At 42.0% G+C, this 15,561-nt stretch overlaps 1 protein-coding gene across 1 annotated transcript; it reads left to right on the forward strand.

Annotated features, from left to right (window-relative positions):
- Positions 1-13,161: 13,161 nt before the first annotated feature.
- On the forward strand, positions 13,162-15,323 carry LOC138897834 (uncharacterized). Its single transcript, XM_070183852.1, has 3 exons — positions 13,162-13,455; positions 13,748-14,042; positions 15,265-15,323. The coding sequence occupies exons 1-3, from the start codon at positions 13,162-13,164 to the stop codon at positions 15,321-15,323; spliced, it is 648 nt and encodes a 215-aa protein (XP_070039953.1).
- The last annotated feature ends 238 nt before the right edge of the window (positions 15,324-15,561 follow it).

Below are 15,561 nucleotides of genomic sequence, written 5' to 3' on the forward strand. Positions count from 1 at the left end.
CGAGGAAGGAACATCCCTGTAGTACAAGTACAGCATGGTGTGAACCTAAGTCTACCCGGACAATAACATGAATCTAACTACGTACGGACTCTCGTCACCTCGTGCGTATGTAGTCCTTGCAACAAGTTGCACACATTAAATATATCACCTAGGGGTAGTTTTCCCCCTCATAGAGTTAGACAAGAGACCTACCTCGCTCCAAAGTTCCATAACCGGCTACAACGCCTCTCTAACACCTCAAACCGATGCCCGTCGCTCCAAAACTAGTCAAACAATATGCAAACCAATAAGGATATACTCTAATGCTAGTGACAAATCAATTTAGACAAATTCCCATCTTTGCTTGAAAAGTCGATAAAATCACCCTTGGGCCCACATGCCCAGATTTTGAAAATTTCCGAAGATAACTATTACCCATAATCTCACGAACTCAAATATATAATTTATTTCCAATTCCATGCCCAACTTCGTGGTGAAAATCCAAAAATACCAATTTCTAAGTTTTTTCTTCAAAATCCAACAATTTCTATCAATTTTCAAGTTTAAATCCTTATACAAGCCATGTATTTGACTTATAATAAGTAGGAATCACTTACCTTGTGCTTCTTGGTGAAAATCCCCCTTTGAAGGTCTCCAAAAATCGCCCAAACCACGAGAAATTTAAAGAAAATAGGCCAAATCTCGTTCTTAAAGAACCCTTCTGCCTAGCGACTTCACGCACCTGTGGTCACATGGCCGCTTCTTCGGTTCCGCAGGTGCAACAAATATTCTGCTTCTGCGGAGATGCCCCCAGCTGCCCGCTTCCACTTCTGTGCCTTTGCTTCCGCATATGCGCCTTCGCAGGTGCGGATATTCCCTCGCACCTACGCTCCTGCCCAACTCGCCCAGCATCGCTTTTGCGACCTTCCTGGCCGCTTTTTCGGCTCCGCACCTGCGGCCAAACCCTTGCAGGTGTGGTTACACTAGATGACAGCAGCCTCAGCATTCCTCCAAGCTCAAACTCGATCCGTTTACCATCCGTAATCCACTCGGGGACCTCGGGACCTCAACCAACTACACCAATACATCCCAAAACACGTTACAAACTTAGTCGAGCCTTCAAATCACATCAAACATCATTGGAATCACGATTGCAACCCAATTCAAGATTAACAAGCTTTAGAACTTCAAACTTCTACATTCGATGCCGAAACCTATCAAATCACGCCCTATTGACCTCAAATTTTGCACACAAATCACATTTGACATTACGGATCTACTCCAACTTCCGGAAATAGAATCCGACCCGGATATCAAAAAGTCCACTACCTGTCAAACTTCTTAGAAACCTTTGAATTTTTAACTTTTGCCAAATGACCTCAAAATACCCTATGGACCTCAAAATCCACTTCCGGACACGCTCCCGATACCAGAATCAGAATCCCAAACCGACCTCAATAGAATTGAAATGCACTCCAACCCAAATTTATGATATCCTTCCAAAATGCCAACTTCCACATTAGGCGCCGAAACGTTCCCGGATCATGCAAAACTCGATCCGTACATATGCCCAAGTCCAAAATAAACATACGAACCTATTGGAACCTTCAAATCTCAATTCTGAGGTCGTCTACTCAAAAGTCACACATTAGTCAATTCCTCCAACTTAAGGCTTCCGAAATTAGAATTTTCTTTCCAAATCAACTCCGAACTTCCCGAAATTAAATTCCGACCACACGTACAAGTCATAATACCTGAAGTGAAGCTGCTCAGGGTCTCAAGCCGCTGAATGATGCGCTAGATCTCAAAACGACCATTCGAGATCGTTACACTCTCTTCCACTTAAACATACGTTCATCCTCAAACGTGCTAAGAACTGCTCTAGAGTTGTCCGAAATCATTGTTTAACACCCCGTGCATCTACCCGTGCTACCACAACACAGTTGAGCACATTAGCTCGAGAAAAGCTTAATATTCTACCTTTTATTTAGTCAAATTAGCCTTTTAGTTGATCACATTAGCTCGAGCAAACCTGTTCCCAACATACGAACACCGTATCAATCACTACACGATATACTAATACATAATTGTATACTCTTATCGAATTCACACCATGCACAACGTTATTCACATTACCATAATAACATCCTCTGACAACAATAGCCAAAAATCTACGAATCTGATGCCCACAACACACCTCATGAAGCATATAGGTCTCGTTTCAACTCTCGCAATATTTCCACGACAGAAGTGATGTGTAGAAACCCATAAACACCTGCCGAATCACAATTCATAGAGTCTCTCCTCCCGACAATAACCATTACCTCATTCTGGACTGAATATCGATATTTGCTCTTTAATGTGCCTCGTATAAATCTGATCGTACTGATCCCAGGTCCAATAATCTCGTCTCAACTAGTACAAGCTGCTCAGGCAAAAAGCCACCTCAGACACTGCCAACAGTTTAATATGATGCCACAATGTGCCAATAAGGTACAACCTCGAATGTAATACATAAGGAAAAATGAACTCTGGAAAGAACTGCTCAACCCACATGACTAATTAAACAACCGAAAAGATGTTATGATCCTCCCTCAGAAAATGAGAAACAAAACACACAAGAATATATATAGGGAACTGTACTCAACATCACACTGTTGCGGCGTGCAACCCGATCCTACCATGATACCCGTGGAAGCATGCCACCTTATCAACACAGAATAATCTATAAGGAAATACCTACCGAGCTAAAATTCTCATACCCGCAAAATACCCAAATGCCAATCACAAGCATGCGAAGTGCATAATACAAATCCTAGGGAGACGCATAGTGCCATACACTACGAAACTCAAGCACAACCAAGGTACAATAAATGATCTGCATCTTGAGAGCCATCCTGCTCATATAACACCACAAACTACACGGGATCTCAATACGAGTGCGGATAATCAAACCACCTCACAACCCACAGGGAAAAATAGAGTATTACATGAAATAGCTGATGACAGAAATAACATCCAAGGCCCGAAGGCCCCTCCGAAAACAACGTTATGCTGAAATGAACACATCCGGCCTGATATACAGCCCACATTCACACTTAGATCCATCCACGGACCTCAAGCCAATTCTGATCGTACCGCACTGGCTAATAACCTTTCAATGATCCACAATAATCCTTTTTTCCTATTACACACAAGAACAACCGTCAATCCAGAACGAACTTCCATAGTCCACCACCGAATGAACCGAGCGGCCTACATGCATAAATTCTCACATTAGCGATAGTACTACAATCTTCATACTTCATTTTAAATATTTAATCAATCCAATGACTACATGTCACACTTATACAATCTTCCTGTGGGATACACTCCCACGACCTTCCGCACCAGGTAACAAGTCTGCACATCCATACCACCGTCCATAATAATGTCGTAAAGCGAATCGGGAATCCACAAATCAGTACACCAAGCCTCTTACACAGGACACCGATCTACGGTGACCCTGAAGACAATACCAGCTCTCTCTAAACATCTAAATTCTCTTTCTGGTCATCCGAGCTTGTGACATTCTTGTCAACACCAAACCGCAACCTTGATCCTTAGCTACAAATTCTCATGCCTCTCACTGCACTTAACATGCTAATACGTGAGAGTACAATAATTTCATCATAACTCCCGAACCATTATTATGGTGAACACTTCATCATATAGAAACCTTTTATTTAGCTCATCTCGGAAGAACCAATGCGACACGCATATGAATACCCATAACTGTAAAAAATACAAATCCTCAAGTAGTGGTCTAAATCACCATGACTCCTCCGGGATCCGTCTACACATAATAGGCCATAATACTTGAATGCCCCAAATAAAATCCATTATGGAGGCCGTCAAGCCCCGCACACACCGCCAAAAATCACATGTATAACTTAACACGCTGAAGGAACTGATCATTGCCACCATCATGCCAATTCAACCATTGCTAACCGACCCGACTTCTTCTAATTGGCTTTGGACTTTCTTTAGGAATAATAATAGCTCCAAATAAAACATAACGAACCCAAATCTGCACTTATCCTAAGTGACCTTATTTCACGAGACCACGTTGTCTCAAAACCCACGAACCCTCGCATACCATCCTTGTGTGCATATTCGCATCTTCAACTGGTAAACCCATTCTGATAATTCCTTTATGAATCTAAAGTTATTTTCTTCCATTCCTCAAAAACTACACCGCAAACCGAAGGTAACATAGAATACTCCAAGCTACTTTTTTCATAATTCGCTGCAAAAGCTCGATACTTAACCATACTACGAACTCGAAATCCTTAGGCACCACATTTTAACTTTTGAATCCATTAGGACCATTGTTGAGAGTCACCCACTCTGGCTTGGTCCCAAATATAATCAACCCCAAGGCTTTGCTAGCACATGAATACCATCTCAAAGAAGCACCCAGTTGGATCACCTTCCTTGTAACTTGCCTTTACATGAAGCATAAATCCTGAGTCTTCCCAAAGCCTGAACATGAATCGATAAGGACAATTTATAGCACACATTCCTCGAATCCTTTTGTTAGCATTTCATGAACACTCTAAATCACTAGCCACATATACATATTCGACCTCTTACCGGATAGCCAGTAAAATTTTTCGTAGAAGCTTCGTCAACCACGCGACCGCTAACCTGCTCACAGTAGATAATCCACTTGTGGAAATTACATGCTGACATTCTTCCAACATCGCTGCACTTGGTGCAATTACTACAAATCAGTAACCCATCCTGAACCCGTGCTCATTCACCCGCTATACAAGTCCGTTCACTCCTTACGGACATGAACTAAAGGTGTGACAATACATTCCAATCCAAAGTCATGTTGTATCCTTCTTCATATCAAGAAACTCCTTTCTGTCACATCCAATCTCCCGACGTATAATAGCCAACATTCCAAATTAAGTCCATAGACCCAGTCACTGTCCACCATAAATCCCAAATCACTCTAAACCTTTCTCATGGCGTATAGTCATCCTACCACAGAACCCATATGCTACTCTGCCACTCTCTCACTTTGGTCAAACTCACTCCTTTAAGAAACTACTCGACTCCTTTTCTCACACTTGGCCTTCAAGAAGTTTAACCACCGCGACACACCGCCCACATGTCCTTCCTCATCCTTCACTGCCCAGTTGTTGCCTTAAATCAATATCTATATCTGTAGAACTTTAATCAATAGATCTCTACCAACTTTAACCCCCCCCCTCCCGTAGATCATCATCCTTGAGCACTCAACACCCGAAATGCCAATTCAATCCTGAACCACCACACACTGCGATCTCTGGCAGCCATTTCCCCCGCACTATTTCACAATACCCGGCCCTGAAGACAAATTGATGAAGACCATAACACCGGCGAAATTAACACATTCGTCAAGGGTGACGACACTACATTATTTATGAAGGTGCTACCACGCTCAAAACTACCAAGTCTCGTTACTCCATCAACCTAAATCTGAGCATTCGTAGTTCGATTGCCTTTCCTCCGACGGAAATAAAATACTGAATTTCTGAATCATGCACTGAGTAAAACCTCTTTTCAAGTCAGTCACTACCCCGACGCATAGACAAGCATCCTACCATTACACAAACACTGTGCTATAGCAATGCACGAATCGTCATAACAATCGATGCAAAATCTCAAAACCTTAGGTAGTACTGATACTGAGTTGAAACGACAGAACGACATTCCGCAAGTCGACGACAATAGCCCTATCAAATATGCAGGGAGAAACATCCTGTACCACATATGTAGTACCATTATAATTCCTCAATTTCCCGATTATAACAAGTGCTACACATCGTATAAGATTGAATAGGAAAGAGACAGAGGCATAAGCCTCAAAGGAATCAAATCGCACGATGAGGAATTAAGAAGGGAAGTGCTCCTAACAACCTTGTAGCCTCTCGAAGATAAGTACAGACATCTCCAAATCGATCCGCAAGACTCTACTAGACTCGCTCATAACCCGTGAGACCTATGTGAACCTAGTGCTCTGATACCATGTTGTCACAACCCAAAATCCATAAAGGTCATGTTGGCGCCGGACACCACTGTCAGGCAATCCAACAATAAATACTTTATTGGGATCTCATTTTATTATTTTTGAAATAATATTTTTTTCCTTTAATTTAAGTAGTAAAGCAAGGGGATTTACAAAGTAAATAATAATACTTTTAACAATTTCAGTACTAACAACCCATAATTATCCGAAAACCCATGAGCATTAACTAGGAAAAATAAAATAAAATACAACAACTGTCCGGAATACAAATTGCACAGGTAAATGTAAATACTCTGAAGGAGACTTTGCTAGCTCACATAATTCCCTGCATCTATACACACCTCTGCTCTCATAAGGCCACTAGTCATTTATGTACCTGCACAAAAATATGCAGCAAGTGTACTATGAGTATGTAAGCAACGTGTACCTAGTAAGTATCTAGCCTAACCGTAGAGAAGTAGTGACAACGGCTCGACATCGACACTCACTAGTGGTCCAACAACATAAGGTACAGTAAAGAGGTAGCAAATATGAGGCAGAGTAAGTAAGTGAAATAGATAAATATAGATCACGTGGTACAATTCCCCTCTCTTTACGAAGAACTCAAGCTCTTCATTGTAAGTTTCCTCCTTAACTGGAGCATATACATAGGTATAGTGAAACTCATCAAGTGGATACCATAATTCAAATACAGAATTTACATATACACCATAATAATAAAATTGTGCCCTGCCGAGGGTCGAACGGCCCGAACCATATGATAAATCAATTAACCTGCCGAGACGAATGGCCCACTCCCATGAGAGTGTGGTACATAAATCATGCCGAGGCGAATAGCCCGATCCCATAAGAAGTGAAATACAAATTCCTGCCGAGGAGAATGACTCGATCCCATAAGAATAAGAGGCTTTAATGGATCCTTGACCCCACTCACGAATAAACGTGTGAGTTGTAATTTCTTCAACAAAACCCTTTCAATAAAACACATATATTTATATATATATATATATATATATATATATATATATACACACGGCCGGAATTTGACCCCACTCACGAATAAACGTGTGAGTTGTAATTTTTTTAACAAAACCCTTTTCAATGATACATATATATATATATATATATGTATATATCATGGAAACATGTCGTAAGAGGAGTAAAGTTACTCTGTGACTAATCCTGAAATCGTGAAGTCTCTATAATAGCAAGTCTATGCTTGTAACCACCCAGATGGTCGTTTTGAGTATTATAACCATGTCCCCCCATTTACTGCTCAATTTAAGATTTACAGTTGCTTTGTGTCTTGTCGGGGTAGTTAGTTCGGGTCCGGAAGGAATTCGGAGTGAAATGAGACACTTAGTCTCATAATTGAAAATTTTAAGTTAGAAAAGTGACCGGATGTGGACTTATGTGTAAACAACCTCAGATTTGAATTTTTTTAATTTCAATAGCTCTGTATGGTGATTTTGGACTTAGGAGCGTGTCCAAAAAAGTATTTGGAGGTCCGTGGTGGAATTAGGCTTGAAATGCCAAAATTTGAAATTTTGGGAAGTTTGACCGGGGAGTTGAGTTTTTGATATCGGGGTCGTCGGAATCCAATTCTAAAAATTTGAAAACTTCCGTTATGTCATTTATAACTTGTGTGCAAAATTTGAGGTCAATAGGACGTGAATTAATAGGTTCCAGGGTCGTTTGAAGAAACTTGAAATTTCAATATTCATTAGGCTTGAATTGGGGTATAATTCATGGTTTTAGCATTGTTTAAGGTGATTTGAGGGTTTGACTAAGTTCATATGATATTTTAGGACTTGATGGTATGTTTGGTTGAGGTCCCGGGGTGCTCGGGTGAGTTCCGAGGGGTTAACGAATCATTTTTGGCCTTGGTGAGATTGCTGATATCTACTGCTGCATTTGTTTGATTTTCTCTTTCACATTCGCGAGTGGGCCCTCATGTTTGCAAAGAGTGTTTTCTGAGTATGAGATTTTATTCTTCGCGTTCGCGAAGGGGAAGAAGCGAACGCGAAGGTATGGTCTGTGTGTGCATCGCAAACGCGTGAGTATTGTCACGTTCGCGAAGAGGAGTGAGGCTATTGGGGACCCCAGGTCCTTGTTCTAAGCGTTCGCAAGGTGATGGTCACGTTTGCGAAGGTATGAGCTGGTAAAACTTCGCGTTCGCGAAGCCACGGTCGCGTTCGCGAAGGGTTAAATTTGTGGGCAGTCGAGCTGTTCTTCGCGAATGCGAGGGACCTGTCGCGTTCACGAAGAAGGGAGGTCTGGATAGAAAGTTTAAGTTCAGAAAATGGAACTCTATTTTTAACGATTTGGAGCTCGGATTGAGGAAATTTTTAATGGGGCAAGTGTTCTTTACTCAATATTGGTTAAATTACCCGAATCCATAGTTGTTTTTATCATTTAATTGGTGAATTAAGTTTGAAAACCCTCGTGGATAAATTTGAGGATTTGAGGGCCGAATTATTATCGGAATTTAGTAATTTGGGTATGGTTAGACTGATGGTGGAATGGGGGTTCATATTTTGTAACTTTTGTCGAGTTCTGGGACGTGGGCCCCTCGAGCGATTTTTGGAATTAAATTTCAGATTTTGTTTGGAAAAATTGTATTTTCATATGGAATTAATTCCAATAAATTTTATTTACTGAAATGAATTATTTGTGACTAGATTCGAGACATTCGGAGGCCGATTTGCGAGGCAAAGGCATATCAGAGTAAGGAATTTCATGCTCTGAGGTAAGTAACAGTTTTAAATCTGGTCCTGAGGGCATGAAACCCCGAATGTTTGTGTCATATGATTATTTTGGAGGTGACGCACATGCTAGGTGACGGGCGTGTGGGCGTGCACCTTGGGGAATTGTGACTTGGTCCGTCCCGTGGAAACTGTAAAGTTGAATAACTTATTGTTAGCTATGTGCTCTCTATGTATTGTGGAAATTTGACTATAAGTCATGTTAAAAATCATGTTTAGGCTATATGTTGGTACTGTTGGGACCCACAGAGGTCGTGTACATGTTGAATTATCTGCTTAAATTGTTGTTTTGTACTCAATCACAACTTACTTGATTATTTTATCTCAGTCTCAATTGTTCATTATTGATCTATCATATCATTGTTGTTTGGGTTGATTTTATGATTATTGAGAGCCTGAGAGACTGGCGAGTTTTATGACTGAGTGAGGCCGAGGGCTTGATTATGAAATATTATACCACAGCACGTGAGTTGGCCGTACAACACGTGAGTTGGCCTTGAGGATCCTTATATTATACTACAGCACGTGTGTTGGCCGTGCAGCACGTGAGTTGGTCATGCGGATCCAGATATTTATATTAGAGCACATGAGTTGTCCGTGCAGATTATAGCGCTTGGGCTGTAGGAGCCCCTCCGGTGTCTGTACACCCCCAGTGAGCGCGGGTACCCATTGAGTGTGAGTGCTGAGGGCTGGGAGCCCAGTGAGTGATTGTTGTCCTGAGAGGTTGTACTTGTTTTTACTTAGTTGATGCATTTAGTTGCTATATGTTGTTGTGGTGAAATTTTTGAAGAATTCTATATCCGGATTACATGAACTTGAATTGTATAAAATTGATTTGACCTAAATTGTAGGATTTGAAAGTATGTCTATTCTTTGCTGGAATTACTCAAAATGAATTATAATTGTATAGCTCGTCACTATCTTTAGTTTCTTATTTATTATTGTTACTTGCTGAGTTGGTTGTACTCATACTACACCCTGCACATCGTGTGGAAATCCAGGTGCTTTTGGACATAACGGGTGTTGATTTTCTCACACAGTGATTTTTCGGAGATTCAGAGGTATCTGCCGTGTTTTGCAGACCTTGTTTCTTCTTCCCTATCTCCTTGTTTACTGTATTTGGTCTTAGACTATTATAGACCATTTTCTTTTGACTTGTATCCATATTAGATGCTCATGTACTCGTATCAGTATTTGTGGGATTTTGTATTGTATTTAAATATTATATTTTCAAACTAAAGAGAAATTGTGGTTTATTGAGATTATCGCTTGCCTAGTATCGAGATAGGCACCATCACGACAGTTGTCGTGACAAATTGGTATCAGAGCCCTAGGTTACATAGGTCTCACGAGTCATGAGCATGTTTAGTAGAGTCTTGCGGATTGGTACAGAGACATCTATACTTATCTTCGAGAGGTTGCAGAACCCTTAGGTAACTTTCACTTTCTTGTATTCTGTCGTGCAAATTTGTTGATTCTGGAAACTAAATTTCTGTTATTCTATTCTCTCATAGATGGTGAGGACAGGTACTACCGGATCGGACGGTCAGCCACCAGTGCCACCCATTAGGACCGCGAGAGGCCGGCGCCGTGGTAGAGGCCGGGGTCGAGGTAGAGGTCGAGGTGTAGCTCGAACCACAGTTGGACCATCACTTGTAGTACCACCAGTTGCTCCAGATCAAGAGAAAATTCCATATATAAGTGAGCCAACAAGATCAGCTTAGGCACCTGCTGTGCCCATTCAGATTCCAGGCCTTCAGGAGACTTTGGCTCAGTTATTGATACCTTGTACTGGTCTTGCTCAGGTGGTTTCGCCTCAGGCTGCACCTGCCACTTGTCAAGGCGGGGGGAGGTACTCATACCCCTATTGCTCCAGACCAGGTAGTATATGGACTTCAGATATCGGGGGCACTACCAGCTCAGCCGATTGTAGTTGTTCAAGCCCCGTTAGTTCCTGCTATGGCAGATGATGAGCAGAGGAGACTTGAGAGATTTGAGAGGCTTCAACCTCCACCATTTAGCGGTACTGAGTCATAGGATGCTAAGGGTTTTCTGGATAGGTTTCAATAGATGCTTCGGACAGCGGGTATTCTGGAGACCAGTGGGGTCTCATTCACTACTTTTCAGATTTTTGGGGCTGCACTCAGATGGTGGGAGACTTACAAGAGGCATAGGCCTGTTGGCTCAGCACCCCTTACTTGGCAACAGTTCTCTATGGTCTTTTTGGAGAAGTTCGTACCTCGGTCCCGCAGAGAGGAGCTGCACAGACAGTTTGAGCAGCTTCGCCAGGGTGATATGTCTATGACCCAATACGAGATGAGATTTTCTGAGTTGGCTCGTCACGCAATCGAGTTGGTTCCCACTGATAGGGAGAGGATTATGAAGTTCATTGATGACCTCACATATCAGTTGCGGTTACGTATGACTAGGGAGAAGGTATCTAGTGCTATATTTGATGAGGTAGTGGATATTGCTCGGTAGATAGAGATGGTCCATAGCCAGGAACGTGGAGAGAGAGAGAGAGAGTATAAGAGTCCTCGTGGTCCAAGTGATTACAACGGTGTTCCTTCAGGGGGGTCAGTTTTACCACGGTAGGGGTCGTTCTTACAGACTCGCTCAGACGGGTCATCTAGTTCATCATGGTGCATCAGCTAGCCATAGCTACCAGTGCAGATTTCTCATCATAGCTCGTCCGTTCATGCTTATGCAGGTAGTTCCTTGGGTTATCAGGAGCAACAGTTCCATCAGATAAAGGGTTGTTTCGAGTGCGAAGAATTTAGTCATTTCAAGAAAGAGTGTCATAGGCTGTTGATTGGGGCTCTACAGCAGAGTCCTCGACTGACAGCACCAGCACCAGCAGTTCCACCACCCGCCCAGCTAGCTCGGGGTGGGGGTCAGGCAGCTAGGGTTTACCCATGAGGGGGAGGTCGATCAAGAGGCGGGCAGGCTCGATTCTATGCTTTTCCTGTTAGGCCAGATGTTGTTGCCTCAGATGCAGTCATAACAGGTTTTGTTTTAGTATGCCACAGGGAGGCTTCTATATTATTTCACCCTAGTTCCACTTATTCATATGTATCATAGTATTTTGCTCATTATCTGGATATGCCCTGTGACTTTTTTGTTTAACCTGTTTGTGTATCTACACCGGTGGGTGATATTTTTACGATGGGTCCTGTGTGGTAACTATTGGGGAACTGGAGACTAGAGTTTATCTCTTATTACTTGGTATATTTGATTTCGATGTATGGATCGGCTGTCTCCATGTCATGCTATACTGGACTGTCACGCAAAAAAATGTTACGTTGACGATGCCGGGGTTGCCAAAGGTTGAATGGAGGGGTTCTCTAGAGTTTATTCCTAGCAGGGTAATTTCTTATTTGAAGGCCTAACGTATGGTTGGAAAGTGATGTTTGTCATATTTGGCCTTTGTGAGAGACGTTGATGTAGATACTCCTATTATTGATTCAATACCCATCATGCGAGACTTTCCGGATACATTTCCTGCAGACTTGCCTGGTATGCCAGCCGACAGGGATATTGATTTCAGTATTGACTTGGTGCACGACACTCATCCCATTTCTATCCCTCTGTATCGTATGGCACCAGCTGAGTTAAAATAATTGAAAGAGAAACTTTAGAAACTCCTTGAAAATGGGTTTATTAGGCCTAGTGTATCACCTTGGGATGCACCGGTTCTGTTTGTGAAAAAGAAAGATGGTACTATGCGGATGTTCATTGATTATAGGTAGTTGTACAATGTTACAATCAAGAATAAATATCCATTGTTGCGTATTGATGCCTTATTTGACCAGCTTCAGGGAGCAAGGGTGTTCTCCAAAATTGATTTGAGGTCTGGGTATCACCAGTTGAAAATTCGGGATTCGGATATTCTAAAGACGGCATTCAGGACTCGTTATGGCCACTAGGAATTTCTTGTGATGTCTTTTGGGCTAACCAATGCCCCAACAATATTCATGCATTTGATGAATAGTGTGTTCTAACTGTATCTTGATTTATTTGTCATAGTATTTATTGATGATATTATGGTGAACTCATGTAGCTAGGAGGAGCATTCACAACACTTGAGTATTATATTACAGAGGCTGAGATAGGAGAAACTTTATGCCAAATTTTCTAAGTGTGAATTCTGGCTTAGTTCGGTGGTATTATTAGGACATATAGTGTCCCGTGAAGGATTAGAGGTCAATCCGAAGAAAATAGAGGTAGTTCAGAGTTGGCCAAGGCCATCTTCAGTTACCGAGATTCGGAGTTTTCTCGGCTTGGCCGGTTATTATCGTCATTTCGTGAAGGGATTCTCATCTATCGCATCGCCTATGACTAAATTGACCCAGAAACATGCTCCGTTCAGGTGGTCGGATGAGAGTAGAGAGCTTTCGAAAGCTTAAGACAACTTTGACTACAACTCCAATATTGGTGTTGCCTACAGGTTCAGAGTCTTATACTGTGTATTGTGATGCGTCGCGTATTGGTCTCGGCGTAGTGCTTATGCAAGACGGTAGGGTGATTACTTATGCATCCAGAGAGTTAAAGGTATATGAGAAAATTTATCCAGTCCATGATCTTGAGTTAGCAGCTATTGTTCATGCCTTGAAAATTTTGCGGCATTACTTGAACGGTGTCCAGTGTGAGGTATATACTGATCATTGGAGTCTACAGCATATGTTCTAATAGAAAGATCTTAATTTGCGGTAGCGAAGCTGGTTAGAGTTGCCTAAGGATTGTGATATCTCCATTCTCTATCATCTCGTAAAGGCCAATGTAGTGGCCGATGCATTGAGTCGTAAGGCAGAACGATTAGGAACCTTATCATACTTACCGGTAGCAGAGACGCCTTTGGCCTTGGATGTTCATGCCTTGCCTAATTAGTTTTTAGATTGGATGTTTCAGAGCCGAATCAAATTTTGGCTTGTGTGGTTTCCAGTCTTCTCTGTATGATCGTATTAGAGAACGTCAGTTTGATGAGGACACGGTTCAGCACTGTGATACCAAGGAAGTCACTATTGGAGATGATAGTGTATTACGGGTGCAGGGCAGGCTATGTATGCCTAATGTAGATGGTTTGCGTGAGTTGATTCTCCAGGATGCTCACAGCTCGCGGTACTCTATTCATCCAGGTGCCGTGAAAATATATCAGGATTTTGATGCAGCACTGTTGGTGGAGGCAGATAAAGAAAGATATAGTTGGGTTTGTAGCTCGGCGTCTAAATTGTCAACAGGTAAAGTATGAACATCAGAGGCCAGGAGGATTGCTTCAGAGACTTAAAATTCTGGAGTGGAAATGGGAGCGTATTACCATGGATTTTGTAGTTGGGATCCTACAGACCTTGAGGAAGTTTGATGTTTGGGTGATTGTAGATCGGTTGACCAAGTACGCACATTTTATCCCAGTTGGTACTAATTATTCTTATGAGCGGTTAGCTGGGATTTATATTCGTGAGATAGTTTGCTTACACGGTGTGCCGGTGTCAATCATTTCAGATCGGGGCACACAATTTACATTACATTTTTTAAGAGCAGTACAATAAGAATTGGGCACACATGTTCAGTTGAGTACAACATTTCACCCTCAGACGGACAAACAATCCGAGTGCATTATTGAGATATTGGAGGATATGTTACGCGCTTGTGTCATTGATTTTGGGGGTTCTTGGGATCAATTTCTTCCAATCGCGAAGTTTGCTTACAATAACAGCTACCAATCGATTATTCATATGACTCCGTATGAGGCTTTGTATGGGAGACGGTGCCGGTCCCCGGTGGGTTGGTTTGAACCGGGAGAGGCTAGGCTATTGGGTACTGACTTTATTCAGGATGCTTTAGAGAATGTCAAAGTAATTCGGGAATGGCTTCGCACGACACAATCTAGATAGAAGAGTTATGCTGACAGGAAGGTTCGTGATGTTGTTCACGTGGTTGGAGAGAAGGTTCTGCTCAAGATTTCACCGATGAAGGGTGTGTTGAGGTTCGATAAGAAAGGCAAGTTGAGCCCTCGTTATATTTGGCCTTTTGAGATACTTAAGTCTCTCGGGTATTCATCCAGTGTTCCATGTATCCAAACTCCGAAAATATGTCGGGGATCCATCTCATATTCTAGATTTCAGTACAGTACAACTGGACGGTAATTTGACTTATGATGTGAAGCCGATGGCTATTTTAGACCGACAGGTTTGGAAGGTGAGGTCAGAGAATATAACATTAGTGAAGGTGCAGTGGAGAAGCCAGCCAGCCGGAGAAGCTACTTGGGAGATTGAGCAGGCGATGCGGACCAAATATCCACACTTATTTGAGACTCCAGGTATTATTCTAAACCCGTTCGAGGACGAACGTTTGTTTAAGATAGGGAGAATGTAACAACTCGGTCGGTCGTTTTGAGTATTATAACCTTGTTCCCTCATTTACTGCTCAATTTGTGCTTTATAATTGCTTTATGACTTGCAGCTGTAGTTGGTTCAGGTCCTGAAGGAATTCGAAGTGAAATGAGACAATTAGTCTCATAGTTAAAAATTTTAAGTTAGAAAAGTGACCGGATGTTGACTTATGTGTAAACGACCTCGATTTTGAATTTTTTAGATTCCAATAGCTCTGTATGGTGATTTTGGACTTAGGAGAGTGTCCGGAAAATTATTTGGAGGTCTGTGGTGGAATTAGGCCTGAAATGCCGAAAGTTGAAATTTTGGGAAGTTTGACCGGGGGGTTGACTTTTTGATATTGGGGTCGGAATTCAATTCTAAAATT

Source organism: Nicotiana tomentosiformis, chromosome 8 (genome assembly GCF_000390325.3).
Source record: "Nicotiana tomentosiformis chromosome 8, ASM39032v3, whole genome shotgun sequence".
Classification (NCBI taxonomy): domain Eukaryota; kingdom Viridiplantae; phylum Streptophyta; class Magnoliopsida; order Solanales; family Solanaceae; genus Nicotiana; species Nicotiana tomentosiformis.

Bases quoted from the DNA above. Each gene is read 5' to 3' on its own strand.
- LOC138897834 (XM_070183852.1), top strand. From the start codon at position 13,162: ATGCTCCGTTCAGGTGGTCGGATGAGAGTAGAGAGCTTTCGAAAGCTT. The intron at 13,456-13,747 runs GTATATACTGAT...TGTGGTTTCCAG, and splicing joins TGAACGGTGTCCAGTGTGAG to TCTTCTCTGTATGATCGTAT. The intron at 14,043-15,264 runs GTAAAGTATGAA...TATGACTTGCAG, and splicing joins GGCGTCTAAATTGTCAACAG to CTGTAGTTGGTTCAGGTCCT.